At 44.8% G+C, this 18895-nt stretch overlaps 1 protein-coding gene across 2 annotated transcripts in view; it reads right to left on the reverse strand.

Annotated features, from left to right (window-relative positions):
* The window catches only part of LOC118214492 (activin receptor type-1-like), a 35462-nt gene extending 17584 nt beyond the window's left edge, over positions 1–17878 (reverse strand). Inside the window, exon 1 of one of the 2 annotated variants that reach the window (XM_035394485.1) lies at positions 17455–17878. Coding sequence is in view for 1 of the 2 variants with exons in the window: in XM_035394484.1 (XP_035250375.1) it covers positions 4760–4776 (17 nt within the window). In the remaining variant the exon portion in view is untranslated. Of the gene's footprint in view, positions 1–4759; positions 4792–17454 lie in introns of those variants that run through there. The other variant, XM_035394484.1, reaches the window with a different exon arrangement.
* Positions 17879–18895: the final 1017 nt, after the last annotated feature.

Here is an 18895-nt window from a genome sequence, read left to right on the forward strand (position 1 = left end):
CTCTTCAGAGAGACTACCCAGGTAGACACTGTAGCACTCGTACAAAATAAAGAACTTTATTTAAATAAGACAGACGTTTCGACTTGGCATCTTCCTTAGAGTCGACAGGTAAACTGGACAAAGGGGGAGGTGTACATGTCCCCCCACGTGTTGATGTGGAACGCCCTACCTGGCGTGCGCATTTTTCGGGGTAGGATTTATCACCCCTGGAGCCAGGATGCCACTTGCCACGGCTCTGAAGAAGACGCTAAGTGTTATTCAGATAAACACGCTTTATTTTGTGTGAGTACTCCAGTGTCTATTTTGGGTAGTCTTTCTGAATAGACTGGGTACATATTTTTGTCAACATATTTTATGTTGCTTGTTTAAAAAAATTCTAAGCCAAGTAATCAAGATTGTATTCTCATTCGCACTTGTTACTATGTTCTATCAGAAAAGTGACCTGATATCGGATTTATAGTTATGTGCTAAAAGGTTTCATGTAGACACTTGTTGGGGACCATCATAACGAAATTTCAGTGTAGTCTCTGGAGTACAGCCAACATAAAATTAATCTCACTAACAATTACACAGTCAGTTAACATCCTAAAACTGTACAAAAGAGACTCGAATCCTATCAACTTCCCGCTTTCACACACAAGCACCAAGGTCTGTTATTCTGAGGTTCTGTAGAGACCATGAGCTGAAAACTCATTCTGCCAGTTTTAAATTCTGTTTGTCTGTTCTGAGTGGGCGGATTTGCAGAAAACCTTGTGTCATCGTTTATTCACTGTGGATGAAATATAAGGTCCAGCGTTTGATTTTGAGGAGAATGACGCTCACGGAGAACTGTGTCCTTAAAAGCAAGTTCAATAAGCACCGTGACCTAATCCAGCGCTGGATCTATCGGTAAACCGATACTCTCGTGTGAGACGCGCACACAAACAGCCCTGGCACCACTTTGCCAGTAATCCTGCCTCCCCAGAGGAAAACACAGTGGGGTTTGGGTTTGGCTTAGAGTTTCCTCTGCAGTAATGAATATGAAATGTGACCGCCTCGGGCTGCACTTGGATGTTTTACACAAACAAAGAAACGTTTAAAAACTGCACATCCAATCTTACAGGCATAAAATAAGACTCAATTCAGCGGTGGAGATGACCTCCGCCACTGCGCTAGCTCGCTGCGATAGTGCAGCAGCAGCGGTTTTCACGACGATTTTACAAAACGTGCTCTTTCAAACGGGCCGGCCGCGCGATAGGTTAGCCTGTAAGAGGCAGCTGCCGAACGGACAAAGGAACAAACAGGATGGAGAGCCGGGGAAAGACAAACGAGGCCGGCGAACAGGAGCGTCTGGCGAACGGGGTCGGGGGGGGGGGGGTTCGGAGCCTCTCTTCCCTCGCCGGGGTCTCTGGCACGGGGGGGGGGGGGGGGGGGGGGCGGGCCTGAAATCCCGCCAGCGGTGTCCTTCCCCTCGCGCGGAGGTCAGGCGGTTCGCGCGCCGGCCGCCATTTTGGCTCCGGATGGCGGGGGCTGCATCTGGCACCGCCCTCTCTTACAGTCAGCCAGACCAGGAACTCGGCACAGGAGGAGGAGGAGGAGGAGGAGGGGATCAAATTTGGAAAACAGAATCGACCCTCTGAAGCGACAGAGGGGACGTAGCGGGGGCGGGGCCCAGACGAAGCGCCGCCCCCCGGGGGCAGAGTTGGACGGAGACGAAAGGAGGCCGAGTCGCGGGAGTCGGGCGCGGCGAGGGGTGGGGTGGGGGGGGGGGGGCGGTAGGCAGCCCCGCGCGGTTGGCGCCGTTCTCGCCGAAACGCCCCCCCGTGGGCACAGAGGAGGCTCTGCTTAAAAAGCACCTCCAGACAGGACCCTGCCGGAGAGCCCAAACCCCCCTTCTCCTAAAGTCCAGCAGCACAAACACACATCTCAGCCTTAAAAGGGACGCGCTCCGTTTACACAGAAACGAGGAGTCCCACACATCAGACGAACTGCCAAACCATGCCGGGGAATCTTTTCATTTAATCTGTTTTCCTTCCAACGCCTCCCCGGACGCCGGCGGTCTGTAGCCGACTGATCGCCCTGGAGCAGTGTGACGCGCGCGCGATCCAGAGCAGAGCCTGCGGAACAGAGTAGCCGGCCGGCTGCTTCACACAGCCAGATTCGTCCTGACGCTTACGGGCGGATTAGCGACAACGCTCCCATGTCCCAACGACACGGGGGGCTTACGCAATGGCGTCGGGCGCCGCGTTTAAAACAACGCCGCGATCGGTTCAGGAACCCGTTGAGATTCGCAGATTCTCTTCGTGATGAACGGACCTGACCCCAGTCTGGGCCCCGCTGACCCGCTGGAGAGGCGCGGCGGAACCGGCAGGGTTTTTTTTTTCGGGATCAGGCGCTCCCGGACGGGGGCGGGCTCTCAGCTCGCAGCCAGATCCTCTCTGAGGCAGACCCGCCGCACGCGCGCGCGAGGTGCTGAGTCACCGGCAGCCGGCGGAGGTGTAATCTGTGTCTGAGCTGGCGCGTTCGGGGGTTGCCATGGCAGCCGAGGAGCCGGGCGACCCGCGGGAGGAAAGTGGCCGGTTGGCAGCGCCCCCCCCCCCCCCCCCCCCCCCCCTCCCCCCAGCCCCGAAAACCTGTCCAGCTTCCAGACACGCTCTTGGCCTTGCACGTCCAACCGAGCCTGGACGTCACTGACCACCCCCCCCCCGCCCCCAAATTTAGCAGGTGTGCCAAAACTGCAGACAGCACATTTTTATAAGTATTAAAAAGCTTACAGTCACACAGCCCTAAAAGCACATACAAACAAGAGAGGAGACCTCTGACCAGGGCCTTCTATGGAATGGCAGCTGCTAAGTGAACATAAAATTTATTCTTTAAACCCTCCCACCGCACGCCCCCTCCACAAAACAAGGGAAACCAAAATGGCTTTTGGTTTTGAGCAGGGCCTGTTTCTGTTTTTACAAAAACTGGACATACATACCAATCTGTCTTTTGAGGAAATGGAGACTATGCATCTCTTTTTTTAATTTCCGAGTACTCGAACTGGAGAGGGCACCATCTGCCATTCATTTGTCGTTTGTTTTCTTGTTTTGTTTTTTCTTCTTTCCCCTTACAGGTTTCCTTGCACGCGAGTCCATTTAACCCTAGACATGTAAACCTATGGCCTGACACACTGCGCACAACGCACACAAGACGCTACAAAGAACGCTGCACACCAGAGACAGACACAACAACAACATTAAAACACGCGGACCCCGGGCATGTTAATTACAGCATGCTACACAACAATTAGAGGCTGCCATAATCAAACAGGTTTATTTTTTCAGTCTGTGAAAACAAACATTAACCAGTGGAAATCTACGGTCCCTTGTACTGAACCCAAACAATTCAGTCAGATTATAGAGATAGGGCGCCATTACCCCTAAACAACTCCAGATAGCCCCATTCTGCTACACCACAGACTCCTCCTCCAGGACTTCACTCTCCAAACCTCACTTCCACAATGTAAGGAATGCTAATCTCTCCGTCTTTCTCTCTTACATAGACATATAGACACATCAAATACTACATTATTACTCCAGTGCATATCTGGTACAGTTGTATGGCAAGCTGTACACAGAGTAGTAGAAACGGAAGGCAGTGATCTAAAGTACAGTCCAGTTAAAATGTAAATGTAAAGTGCTTACTGCTTATATATCTGCTCATGTCTCCTACTTCACCAGAAAACAGTCTTTCATCTCCCAGAAGCTCTGATCGGAGTAAGGAGAAAACAATCCTGAAAATCAAAATGGCCGCCAGTTCAGAGGCCTACATTATAGAGCACGTAGGCCTAGGTGGGCCTTAAACGTTTTTCAAAGGCCAGCCAAAATGCTGGTCAAATGAAACTTTAGGTTTAAAAATAAATATTGACTCACTGACACCCCCAACGCCGACAGCCTCAGTAAATCCTCCCAATTTGTGTGTCTTTTAATATGAAAACTTAGGGATCTGGTGAAAGAACTTTTATGTTCTGCAATGAAGCAAGAAAACTTTCGTTTCTGTGTTCCTGATTGGACATTACCAAGAGCACTCTCAAACACGGTTAGTTCCATATGAAACTTTCACAGACAATTCATATTTTCCCAGACGTTAACATACAAAAGTAGCAATTAATTACTTGATAAATTACTTAACAATGAATTACATAATTACATAAGGGTAGTTAGAACTTTTATTCTCTACCTTCCCAGGCTTATTTTATAAAAACATATAAATATATTTTGATATCAAAGTTTTGCCATTTTGAAATGCTTAGGAATTGCCATCGAAATGTTACTTGTACTGCCAATGTGCATTTATATTTACAATACCATTTAACGACTCTAATATTGTCAATATCATACATCAATCATAGGCATGAATCTTTGGTATGAATTTGATTGAAATGTCATTCGATATAGCCTAGTAGGTCCAGTATCCAAAAAGAGGGCAACAAAACCAATTCAAGGTCCCAGAAACTGACAGTCAACATATTACACATTGTGTTCGTGTTCATCTTGTCCATAACTTTCAGATTATACAACAAGCTGAAAACATACATAGAATCCCAGAAAAAAAATGATATGCTCAGAAGTGTGCTAGCTACACAGATAGCATAATGCGAACATTCCATCAAGATTGCAGACCACGGCCAAACGTTAAAGTAGAAACATTAATGCATGCCAAGTTTCGCTGGCTAGCTCAAAAGAAACATATCCACTGTATTAAAAATTCAACAAGGCTTCGGTGTAATCAAACTCACATGGTGCGTGACTTCATATGCAGTAATTCCCAAAGATATATACAATATTCACAAGAGCTGGCAGCAGCTACAGTAATCAGAGTCCTTCCTGAGAGAAACAGACAGAGACAGAGAGAGAGAGACAGACAGAGAGAGAGAGAGAGACAGAGAGACAGAGAGAGAGGGAGAGACCGACAGAGAGAGAGAGACTGAGAGAGAGGGAGAGACAGAGAGACAGAGAGAGAGGGAGAGACCGAGAGAGAGGGAGAGACAGACAGACAGAGAGAGAGAGAGAGAAAGATACAGAGGGAGACAGTGAGAAAGAGATGGACAGAGGCAGAGAGAGAAATAGAGAGAGTAACCATCGAATGGCAAAGAAATGCCAAATATAAACATTCTGGACACTACAAAAAAAACTCTTTAGGGATTACAGGCTACATACTACAATTTAATCTGGCAGACCTGTGATTCCTAATTATGACCCAACATTACTTTAGCTGCTGCCATATTATTTTTATTGACGGAACAAACCATGAAATTAAAGCATTTGCTAAACCTTGGTCTCTTCCAAAATAAGAGTCTGACTGCGGCACAAGGCAGCGTATGCTACGGGGGTGCTGTTGGGTCTAGCGCTCACGGGCTTGTCTGTCACAAATGTAAGGCAAAAGCTGCGTCGCAGCCTGTGCAACATGACGCCTGGAACACTTCCAGGGGGAAGACGAGCAGAGCCTCTCTCCCCCCTCAGGCTACATATAGAGGAATGTTTTTTTTATAAGGGGAAAGAAAGTTGATTGGATTCTCCAGTGACTGGAATTATAATGCAGTAAAGCAGCGGTGTAAGTTTACGGTGTTCCCTCCAGAACCGGTGCGGCTGGGCCGGGTTTGGGGGGGGGGGGGGGGGGTCCGTCGAGAGAGAGAGCCCACAGCCTGTGGGCACCGAGCTGAACATGTGACACTGGGGTGGGGGGGTGGGGGGGGGTGGTTATGGGAACATTCGCAGCGTCTGAACCTTTAACTCCCTTTAAAACTGACCAAATAAAATATTCGGACAGCCACAAAGGAAAAAAAATAACAGGATGCTCACAGAATGCAGAGTCGAATTGCACAAGACCGAAAATATTTTCGCCTCTTTCGATATCGCCTAGAATCCGGCCTCTGTGATCTGATGTCAACAGAACTCCCCCGCCAACCCCCTCGCCGGCTTAAAATCAAACTATATCTCGGCAAGAGTAAATAAGCCGGTCTATTCATCCGCTGTTGGTCCTGGCAAAACAAAGAAGACTTTGAAGGTTCCGCCACCTACTCTCTGCGGCAGAGTCTGGAATGCAGAAGCGATTAAACTATACCTCAGAAAGCAGCCGAAGTCACACACAACTGCCTTTCCGAAACAATCAGAATTTTATCAGGGATCTGGATTTCACTTTAATCTCAAATTCTCTGGCAGTGCACGCAACTGCAGTCTCTTCTGTGTAAATAACAACTCCTTGAAGAAGATCCGTATTCATTGACTTTGAGGCAAGAAGCACAACATCATAACTTAATCATAAGCTGGTGAGAAATAACAGAAGCTTTTCATTTTTATTAACTGAGAAGCATATTATATTAGTGATTAACATTGATTGTTGATGGTGTAGTTGAGACACTGGAATCTCATCTCTTAGTTTGATACCACTTGCTTGTAGCTGAAACAGCTTTCGGTTCGAAAGAACTTAACAGCGTTATCTGTTCACACAGTACGCCCCCACCACCCCCATGTCAGCCGACACATTCGCTTACTCATTCACACACACACACACACGCATACACATTCAAACACACACAGACAAGCACACGCACGCACGCGCGCACGCACGCACGCACACACACACTCTCCACTTCAACCCAGGCTCCTACAACTTCCTGTTATTGAAGACTACAGAATGCTCTTTTTTCTGTCATTCCGGTAAGAGCTATTTTGTCTTTGACATTATTGCTGGATTGAACTATTACAATTTAGCCATTTGGCAGACGCTTTTAGCCGAAGTGACTTACCAAAGTGCATTTCTAAAGGCTTACTAGAGGGTTTTTAATACCGTTTTCAGAAAAGAAAAAAGAGAAAATTTGTAATTGCACATTAAGAAGCCTAAATCAATAACAACTGGCAGCATTTAGCATTAATTGCAGAGCAGTAACAGTACAAGTCACAGCCATTTCACAAACTCCACCGCTCATTATCTGAATCTGTGCGCTTTCACCACTCGTCCTCTTCCAGGGAAGGTTTTGCATTTTTCATAGTCCGCACCGATCTCCAAAAACGAAGTGTAATGCTTCAGGTTTCTATGAATGGGATCAGGTGTAGAAAAAGTCTGTATAAAATGCTATGCAAGTATTTTTGGCTAATATGTACAAAATAAGCACACACACACAAAAGACGACTTCGAAAACAAACCTCTCTGTCAGCTTCTGTGTCCTGCAACAGTGCAACTAGACAATTTGCTCTGATCTGTTTGGGTAGCTGGCAATTAAAGACATCTGAAAGAAGACTATAAAAATATACACTATAGGCAACGGCTAACTTTATTTTGTAAAAATTTCACTAAAATTGTACCATTCTCAATCTCTTGGAGGAGTGAGCATTACTTGCTTCTAAAGGCACCAGCGAATGATAGTTTAGATTTGCATCAACATTCCCAAACAAGCCAATCTTTAGAGTAGCGTTACATTTGTACGGAAACACCAATTCACATCAGGCAGTCATTACAGCGCTGTGATTCAGATGCATCGCGCTGCCTCACACATAGCAAAATACAGAGTATGTACAAAGCACATTCTACCATGATCCTCAGCTGCAGATGTGTGTGCTGGGAAATGTAGTTCAAAAAGAGCCTACTGTACACATTATAGGCCATTTTGGAGCATACGTCATGTCTGCATCACGACGGACGCGCTCACGTAGCAGACTGATAAACAGAGTGTTGGCCAAGTCCCTAAAACACCGACAAAATGGCTTGTTGTGGTGTTGGCTGTCAAAGAACAAACAGCAACAAAAAAGGGCCTTCATTTTTGTTGAATACCATTGTCGACTAACCCCTTTGAAGCTAAGCGCAGGCATCTGCGGCTGCAAGCCATTAAAAGAACAGACTAGACTGATGGTATCGTTTGTAGTTCTCACATCTGCAGTTCCCATTTCAAATCAGTGCTCCAGTGCTCAACACACACAAAGCCAAGAAATGAATGAAGTAGGCATGAACAGTGAATGATAACTAAGCAGCTTCCAAAAAGTTAGCATTAGAAGGCTAATTCATAATGAGATACACCATTGACCGATATTAGTTAGTAAGCACAAAGGCAGGAGTAACGCTCATGGCAAGTTTATGATATCATTCAGTTCATAAGACAAGCATATAATTATTAAAAATAATTTGAAAAATAGTATGTATGTCACGTGTTCCCACTTCCTAGCATGAACGAGCACAAACTTACCTAAGCCTAAGCTAACCCTGCTTTCAAGTGACGCCAGGTCATACTTCTCTCTGAGTTGGGTCGCGTTGGAACTAGAATCCCGATTTCCCCGACTTGATCATCCAACATAAGGTGTCTATGTGGACCTTCCAGGTGGGAGACTCGTGGAGACCGTAAATACAACACCACTTGAAAGCAGCATTAGCCCTAGCTAAGTTAACCATACCCTGAAAAGATAGCTACCTCAGCACAGCCAAATCCAGTGAACAATGATCTCTTAATGGACACTTATTAGTGTAGGTCAATTAGTCGTGGTGCCAACAAACCTTTAATATCATTTGACACGGTGTCCTGAGGATCCATAATATTGTTTTCTATGACTTAGCAAGTTAATGATGAAAGTTTTATGCTCAGATCGTTCTTTTGCTACAACCACCACATTAGACAAACAGTCAAGAAACCGTTCTTTCTACCACCAGTTTGGCTCCGCCCACACAATAAGCCATCAATGTTTACCAACACCAAAAATGGTCTATTGTTCTTCTAACATCTTTGAGATAGGCTACTACTGAGACTATTTTTAAGTTGCTGGCCGGCATACAATTGACACCATTCAAATGAGTCAGCTCCAACAGCAACGAGCCATCTGCTACATGCAATCTTCCATTTTAATGCATTTTACAACATTAGCGTCATTACACTAGTTACAGGCTACATTTATCTTTCAAGTAATTCATCAACAACATCGACAGTGCTGCGCAGAACACTGATGAAACTTTTTTGGGGTAAAATGCTAGTGACGCTCACAGGCTGGTCGCACTGCTGAAGTCGAAGTGGCCAATGAACCAATGCAGAAGTTTGAGCTCAGACGAGTCCTGTCTACGAGTTCGTGATGTCAGACGCGCGCCCAAGCTCATCCGAATGCAGCAAGAGAGGGCCGCGTCAGACCGCCAAGGTGGCGGCAACAAAAATCAAATCGACTCCTCGATCGATCGCACCAGTCCGCTTTCCCGTGATGTCCGGAGGCAGACGCCGACCCGGCCGGCGTTTCCGTGGACGTGAAAGCACACGGAGGTCGCCCCGTTAAACACAAGCAGTCTCACCAGCTGGCGCGGCCATCGCGCCCAATCCATTTTAAATAAAACCAGGAAGCACTGAATGGACAGCGAGCGCAGACAGACAATAAGCACAGCAGTAACTTCTGCTCTTGCAGCCCAGTGATAAGGGCGGAGAGGCCGGTGAAGAGCTCATAAAATCTGCATTGCAGACGGTCTCCAGAGCAGACTCAGGAATGGGAGAGAGGAGCCAGCAACACTGCAGCCTTGCAGCTGCGCAGACAGCCGACTCAAGCAGCATTTAAACCCGTCTCTCGCCCACATCTGCGCAGAGAATCAATGCGCTACAGCACCAGCGAGGGTCTAAAACAGCAGTAAAACACAGACAGGCCCCAGTCAGCATGTGTTAAGCAGTCTGACTGTCTCACATCCTGTCTAATACAGAGCTGGACTCCAGGTGCCCACCAAGCCCAGCCAATAGGCTTCATCCCCACAGTAAAGTGAGTTTTACCTGGACAAGACGTACAGTTATTAAAGCCTTGTGGATTTGGGCAGAAAATGACAGGACTACTGAGAGAAGAGCCGTCAGAGAGAAGGAGCCGGAGCACTTGAGTGGAGTGGGCGGAGCTTCCCACACGCTGTGATTCTCTGCAGCGACCCAGAGCAGCAGCGCCTGCCGCAGCACTAGTGCGCACGGGAGCTAACAGCACAGCTCACTCCCAGCCTGGCTCACGTCACAGCGCACACCACCAGCAGCCCCAGCTGGGAGACTGACGGCCCTTAAAGAGATTTCTGCTCCGTCACTGAAGTCTCTGACAAGTCCCACACACACACACACACACACACACACACACACACACACACACACATACAAGCACAGACACACACACACACACACACACAAGCACACACAGACACACACACAGACACACACACACACACAGACATACACACACAAGCACAGACACACACAGGCACACACAGACACACACACACACACGCACACACACAAGCACAGACACACACACACACACACACACACGCACGCATACACACACACACAAACACACACGCACACACACAGACACACACACACCCTTCCTACTCCCTCCCCATCTCAGACACCCACCTACCCGGCTGAGCGGCTGAGTCCTGCTCAGGCTTGAAGCCCTGGGTCTCTGTGCACGGCGCAGTCTGTCTGTAATGACAGCCTCTGTAATCTGATCCTCCAGCAGGGAGCTCTGAGCCAGCACGTCCCTCTCCCTCTGCTCCTCCATTGTTCCAGCCCGCACCGCCACTGCTTTCTGACAGCCAAATTACTGTGCTCTGGGAAATGATTGCTGTCTACCCCCCCTCCCCCACCCCCCCACTCCTCATAATGCCACTTGCCTTCCTGTCTTCTAAACGCTTAGGATTTGGGCTACAAATTATACACCTCATTCCACTCTACCAAATGGAAGCCGCAGAAAGATAACACTTGAAACATCTGCAAAAGAATATCATCACAATGGAGCCAACAACTTAAAGTCTGAGTTCGGTAGTTAGTAAGTTAACTTAGTAAGTTAAGTTAGTTGATACTTAAGCTACTAACCAGAGTTAGTAACTGAGGTATCAGCTGCTTGTATTGAGTCCTAAATAGTGTTCTGTGAAGGTTGTTAAAGATGGGTTTTTTTTTTTTTTTTTTTACTGAAAAATGAAATATGACATCACATTGTTCTGCCAGTTGGATAGTTGGATAACTCACACCAAGTGGGTTAGACACGTTGCTGTAAGGTGCTAAGTGCCTACGTTCACATACAAACTAGCCTCCCACCTGGGCTATGCAGCCTACAAAAGCAACATGACTACTAGCTGCACGTCTCTGAACAACTGCTGTTCATGACGTCTTTCCAAGAATGAGTCTGAATCTTTGGTTGAAATAGGAATGATTTTGAATGGTTATTGGAGCAGCACCCATTAGCCTACATCTTCAGTGGTTCAAATCCTTCTGTGTGGATGAGCCTGGTATTCTGTGCTAGATTTCTCTGATGCGTTAGCAATAAAGAGAACTTCTTAACCAATACATTTATTCTAAATAACGGTACAAAATAGTCATGAAGCGGCAGAACTTCAGGTAAACAATATAACTACAAATTAATCTTAACTTTAAACTGTACTGCACGCCCGGAAATATACCTCATTCAGACACATCTGTTCTTTTGCATATAATCTAGCAACCAATTTAATATAATATAGTCAAACTTCCCACAAGCAGACAGCATTCTCTTTGTTAAGGGGTGGTGACTAAACATGCAACGTCTTCAAGTCAAAACTGAACTCTACATCACCTCTTTTCTCTGGGACTTCTTCCTATTTCCAATCTTCCAAGCTTACAAACACACACCGGCTCACACTCTCGCCACTGTTGAATGTTTACACAGGAGACCATGTCGACACCATTTCCATTTTTTGAAAGGGAACGCACAGAAAAACGGGGTGAAACTTCAGCCCCACGGGGATTTTAAGGTGATGTTTCCTACAGGCTGGGGCACCATTTGCAGTGTGACCCCAAACACTGCACTTCACTTAAATGTGCTGCCTTGGACCTCTGGCCCTTTTCACAAGTGCATGGTTCCGTTTCACATTTCACAGCTATAAGCCAGTGGAGCCAAAACTGCCACCAAACACACACAGTTAGGAGAAAACACATCAAAATGATCCAATGCCACCAACAGAATGCACAAGATGAAAAAGGACTTTTAACTTCAACCAAGGGAACAGGTTTGAGATATGAGATCCACAACACGGAGCAATGCAGTCAACCCGGTATGAGACGGTCATCATTTGTGGATTCATGGCGTTTAATTTTGGAACGCAGCACAAGGCCTCAACGAGGAGCGGATTTCAAGGCTTAATGTTGACTGTGGAGTGCAACAAAAGAGAACCCACGGACACCAGGGAGCACTTAATTTGAAGGCTGAATAAAGCAGTCAGCACGCGATGCCAAAAGACCGGAGAAGGTATTTTATTATGTGGCTTTCAGCTGAAGTGGAATCGGCAACGTGATACGAAAGGCCAATCAGAAACAAACAAGTACGACTACTAAATTGTGTACAGCAACGGACAACAACAAAAAAAAAAAAAACAAAAAAAAAAAAATGGGCCAAACGTTTCACTGAAATCCCACGTAGACTCAGTCAGCTTTTGGAGCAGCAAATGGGTCCAAAGGAGGTCTTAAAATAAACCTCATAACCAACGGGAAGACAGAAGCCCAAAATGCAACAAACAAACAAGGGGCGGGGAAGCACCGGGACCAGATGGCCCACCGTCAGAGGCACTGTCGGCAGATTGGCGCACAACTGCTGACATTTCTCACCAAATTCTAAAATACATCTGAGAGTAAGACTCAATCAGACCAGAACGGGAGAAGGGGCTTATGTATAAACTCTCCAAAGAAGGTGGGCTCGTTCCCTAGTATTAAGCACAACAGCCAACCACTTTAAAGAAAAATGGAAGCACTGTACGTTCACATTGTAGGCAGGAATTGCTGAAACTCTGCCATCATCTACAGCAAATTCTTCCAACTACTAGCCTAAATTCTAGGGTCCAGTCTCTAATAGGAGACTGGCTATGCTAACTTTAAGCATACTTAAAAAACAAGGCTTGGGGTTGTTTTAGCACATTCAATACACAGGCAGTTGTGATAAACTGTGCCTTTTTTCTTTTGTTGCTACTATATCACCATGGCTTCTACCAAAATCCCTTTTTCCAACCCAATGTATCTTTTTTTATTACATCATTCAAAAATAATTGTAGCCAAAAGTGGAATAATAAATATTATTAAAGTTTATATACTGTCTTTTCGGGCTTTCCCAACAGCCACAAACTAAACTAAAATGGCGGCTCCTCCAGAACATGAGCAGAGCTGTCCCACGTGGCTCTGAAGACAACAAAGATTATAACAGTAATGAGGGAGCACAGAGTCAGCTTCCCCAGGCAGATCCCCCAAGTAACCAGGGCAATGAAATTGAAATAAATAAATAAATAGGCCTGCTCAAAATTACCCAGAGTATAGCAAGTTAGTTAATCAATGTTAGATTCAAAGTTTCAAACACAGCCTAGTTCTATCCATCTGCAGACTCTACCATTAACGGTCGCATTGTGTGTAGGCTACTGTATACAGCTCATGAAGTGCACAGGTTTAACAAATTATTATTATTCTACGTAATACCGTCTCCTTTGTTAACCTAACCAAAAAAAGCACAACAAAATACACGAAGAACAAGCAATGAACTGGAACTAAAGAACGACCTCTTCTCTTGGGCTCCGGACAAGTTTGTGGTGCGGACTTACTGGCACCCTGGCTGATTCCCTATATTTCTATTTGGATTTGGCTAAACTAAGAAAAGCGCATTATCACCAACATGAACAAATCCCTTGCTGGATGTTTGGCTAGCTTAGGCTAGGCCAGGACAGGACAGGACAGGACAGAACGAACACTGAACTTTTAGTCGCCTAAAGAGAAGAAACACGATGATGTAAAATGCCTGAAATCATTTTTCCGCATTGCTTCGTCATATATTCTCAGATGAAGTCTTGCACTTTGCTCACAGAAACCTAGTCAACTGACTTTGCGAGATTAAATCTAGCCCACCTAGGTGTTGGAGGACTGCTCAGAGACGTGCAGGAACATGTCAACAGACATGTAGCCTACCTAGATTTAGAGCACCGTGACGCAGAACACTCATTTCAGCATTCAGCTTAAAAAAGATGAATGCGGAGCTCGTACTGTTGACTCCTGTTTAACCTCAGATAGTTAAATCACGGTGAAAAAGGGAAGTGAGTAAGTGCAGGACAAGCATGATCAATATGCCTAAACTCCCAGCGACATGCAACTTGGGAGATCCCATTAAACCTGGCCTGTTAGGCTGACTCCCAGTACAGTGCTCCAGACACAGAAACCAGTGTTCTCCATGACATTAAAACATCTTTTTTTTCCATTTGGAAAATGCTGCTAAATATTTGGAAGGCTAAGTAAACTTTGTCCAAAGGGCATTCCTACCTTTCTACACTTTATTTAAAAAAAACATCCCTTTCTTTCATGCAATCTCTATTGCTTTTAATTAAATTTAAATTCTAGGAGGCCTGTATTTGTTATAGTGAAAACATTCCATTTATAGGCCACCTACACTTTATGAAATTACATTCGCGCCACTCTAAACTGCAATAACAGGCTCTGCGTAATATTTGCATAGGTCACCAGACTGTACACAGTGCAGATAACGCCCATTCAAAGCAAATGTCTGGCACCAGCTCTGTAAAATGGCTTTGGCTGAATGAAGTAAACCACTGATTGACAAACCTTTTCATTCAGTAAAAAGTGCACTAATCTGGAATGGGAGGCTGGGGAGTACTTGCAGGAGGACAAAGTCAAACAGCACGGCTTCTGAGACGGGCAAACAGTATAAATATAGCTTAAGAACACACACTGCTTTGTTGAAACTCATCCAAACACGGCTCGCCTATGGACTCCACATAAACGTTCCACGGGTAAACTAGACGCCAGCGTTTCACAGAGAACAGGAAGTCAGTCATAACCAAGCTGCATCTCATTCTGTGTTTTTACCACTGTAGTTCATTGGTTTTTACTACCCATCATTTTTTAGGCAGCATGTCAATTTTACATTTCAGTTAGCACATAGCCTAAATTCTGCCACATTTTCACAAGACGCCCCAGAGAAGCTTCCATCGCATACAACATCAATGTCATCATGAAGTCGTCCGCACACCATCCAGTTCTCTCTTCACAAAACCATCAACTACACCAACAGTGGGCAAAATCCCTGGGTAACTTCTCAGATACGGTTTCTGGAAAATATGGCCCAATCGTACGATGTTATCAAGCGGCCGTGGCGCAGAGGGCAGGGGCAGTCTGGACCATGACTCAACCGCCACAGACAAACATAATACTATCTGCTACCAGGAGACCAGAGAGGACGTGAGTCAGTCAGCTCGTCTGGCGTCCACTGAGAGACAAGGATGACCTCACTGCAGGACCAGACATCTGCTCTCCCACAGAGACACCCAACCCCCCACCCCACCCCCAACCCCCCGGTCATTTTCAGTGCCCCGGGGCAACTTGTGGAGATTACGTCTCCCATTATCTACATAACTGCATTTTCTACAGCAGGAACTTCAGCGAAGCTCCCTTATTGACGGTGCAGTGCCGTACCCAGGAACCCGAAGGTCTACAGGTCACCGGTGCAGTGACTTTAATCACCATTCCCCCTCTGTGTATTCCCAACTGTCTGCACCACGGACAACCGTTCAGCCTACAATACACACTACAGCACGGCTAGGTCAATACACCGATCGTCTGCATAAATTAGCCATTCTCCAGCCTTAGCGAAGTATGCCCACTTAACTTCACCAAGGTGATCTCACGACACCGCTCTGGCCGGTCTGCTTTTATCAGTCATTAAAAGATGTAGAAGCAGCCCATGCCATGGCTCCCGTTGTCATTTACCTCACACATTATGCGCATCACATTTCTGAAATGAATATCCCAACAGCTGAAGTGTTGTGAGTCACTGCTGTTCTTTGCTTGCGGGAGAGTTGTGGATTTCAGGTTTGACGCCGATGATGCACCCATTGGTAACATACAGTGCACTAAGTGCTTCGTATCAGCACATATCGAGCATTGTTTATGGAACACAAGCTACGCAAGTCTCCTGGGATAAGGCTGTCTGCAATGAGGGAAGAGAAGCAACAAGCTAGTCTCCTGTGCAAAAACAAATACTTGTACTGGATGTGATAAGTTAATAATACAATGCAAAATTCTCTTATCATCTGAAAAAATAGGAGCTATGGGCTTGTGATTAACAAATAATTGATTGTGTCATTCATTAACTGCTAGGCTATGACCTAGAAACCCAATGTCTTTGTTTTGAGAAGGGGGGAAATAGTTTATTCCAAACTGAAGGTAGATTACACAACCTAACATATAGAGCCTAAACATACTCCCAAATTTCATTCAGAATTGGTCATGGCAAAGTGTATACTGCTAAAGAATAGATCTTAACATAAATTTCCTTCCAATGTTAATAAAGCATCACCACTTTGATAAATGGAAAATTTCTAAGAGTGTTCAATCACCACGGAGTCAATCTATAGCATATTTATAATACATTATATTGCCAAACTATGATTGATTTCTATGTCAACCAATGGTCTATAGCCTAATATCTGTGACCGGGGTAGTTGCCTACAAGAATGTGACCATTTCTGCAGGCATTTCAATACTGGTGTGTATAATAACATGTGATGTAAAATATACGCAAATACTGTGTAGCACATGTTATAACTTACTCGGTTACACACACCAAGAGACGCACCAAGCACCGTAAACTTCAGTTTTTATGCAGTCTTCATGCAAGATTCAAGAGCTTTCGTTCATGTTTTTCAACGCGTGTAACAAGCTAATCATCCGATCTCAAAAGGCATCAGACACCTTGATTAAACTGAATGCCCCCTCGAACGCGTCTGATTTTCTCAGGTAATTTCATTAACGGTTTTTATGAGTTGGAGACGTTGCCTTTTGTTATGCGTATGCACAGCATGGGATAGATGGAACCAACACCGTCAAGTGTGAGCCATGCTCTCAGCGAGTTCTACATAACAAAAGACGCCCTAACAAAGTGTCAATTGCCCACGATTTTGCGGAAAGGGGTTTGCAGACTGTGGCGACAAACAGAAAAAAATACGCCATGAAATTAGTGTTGTACAATTAAAGATTTCACTTTACACGTCTCCACTCTTCTGATATTCAAAGCGCTTTTATGCAATAGGCTATTTTTAAGGCAGAAACTGTTTACCATTCTCAGGCAAGTATGAGATACATGGCTGACAGGCAAAACTGAGATCTGGGGAGCAGTGCACCCGTAACAAAATTTCACCCTTTTGTTGCGTTGCATGAATCCAAATTCTCAAAGGAAAAACCTTAAACACATACTTATTTATATATCGTGAACTATGCCAAAACTACATACAACATATAACGTCAGTAACTATCCACAAAACATTTTTATTCGAGAAAAGGAAAAAAACATTTCCTAATAGGCTAGGTTACGAAACAAAACAAGCAAAAAAGTCTGGTAGCTCGCTAGTTAGCTACGTGGCGCGAGCTATCTGTACATCGTGTACGACAGTAGTCAGCTGAACGCGAAAAAGCACACAACTTACCTTTAGCGAAAACAAATTAATGAAGTGCCTTCGGACGGACAGATATGTTGGCTACTTTCCAGGATACGCTATTGAGTCATCTGTCTGGAACCAGGAGATTGTATGTTTGTTCGATCTCTTGAAACACAAGCTTCCAATTTCAGTCGACATCGCCCGTCGTCGTTTTTTCCCATAAACTTTTACAATTTAAATCGACCCTCATAATCCAGAGAAACGTGGTGAATACCCTTCTTTAACTTCATCTACGTTAGAAGAGCTGCGAAACTTTCCTCGATGCCGGAGTGGAGCCGGAGTAGTGCAGCGTATCCTGGAGAAGGAAGTTGCCTTGCACCTCAATGTAATTAGAAGACCATTACCACATCATTTCCTTTGAGCCTATTCCCACACCAGCCACCTGGGGACACGGTTACTGTTGGACGGAATGATTCGAAATCCTACTGGAGATAACCAGCGAAGCGTCGTGTTTTAGAATTACATTCCAGTAGTCATATCGATAGTGACAATATAGTTATAAGAAGAGCAAGTACATCACAACCTGGCTATTTGTTTGATAATATAAACAACAAGCCACATTTCAGAAAGCACGGCGCAGGGGTGCGATGAATCGTTTTAATTATTAACCTTAATACAACAATACGCGGTCAACCCATGGTTAACATTAAACAATATTATAGTAGGCCTGCAGGCCTATTTTACAACAGGACTGTTTTACATAATCCTTTATTAAATATTTTGGGGTGTTCAATTTTGTTTGCTTACAAACATTCGAGATTGATTCCTTTAGTGACCTAATTTAAGGTACAAATATAATTGTAAACTACCCTGTAAGAGACAAGCGAAAAAATAGATACAACGCTGCAAATTCAGAGCCTTGAATAGTTGTCTGTTGTTGCCACGTGGGAAATGAATCTTTCCTCAGATACAAATGAAATATATCAGCATGCCCCATCTAGATGAACTATTACCAAATGGGGCTAATAATAATAACAATAATTGATTATTATTATTATTTATAGAGTGTGTTTATTGTATAAAAGTGTATTATTATCAGTAAGGGTTTGCTGAACAAGTTGTCTCTTCAGTAGACATTTCGGTTTATTGCTTCTGATAGATGTTTCAGCATGTGTCATTCCACCCACGTATTCAACATATTCACGTCTTTAGAAGCCATGCTGTGACATGTGACCATCTGACATGTTCTAGAAGTAGGAATCATCATTACCTTCTCCAGAGGTTCCCAAACTGTGATCCTCACAAAATGAAAAAAAAAAATTGAAAGCCATTGTAGAAAATGTCTTGATATATTTAATGTATAAAACATTGTGCACTCCTGGTCAAAGTGTATGTTGCACCTATTCTTGAAGCGAACAAAGCTGACTTGACCATGATGCCACAAAGTTCACCAAGGCATCTCATTGCAGATTTTTGGCCTGTTGGTGTT

Source organism: Anguilla anguilla, chromosome 15 (genome assembly GCF_013347855.1).
Source record: "Anguilla anguilla isolate fAngAng1 chromosome 15, fAngAng1.pri, whole genome shotgun sequence".
Lineage (NCBI taxonomy): Eukaryota > Metazoa > Chordata > Actinopteri > Anguilliformes > Anguillidae > Anguilla > Anguilla anguilla.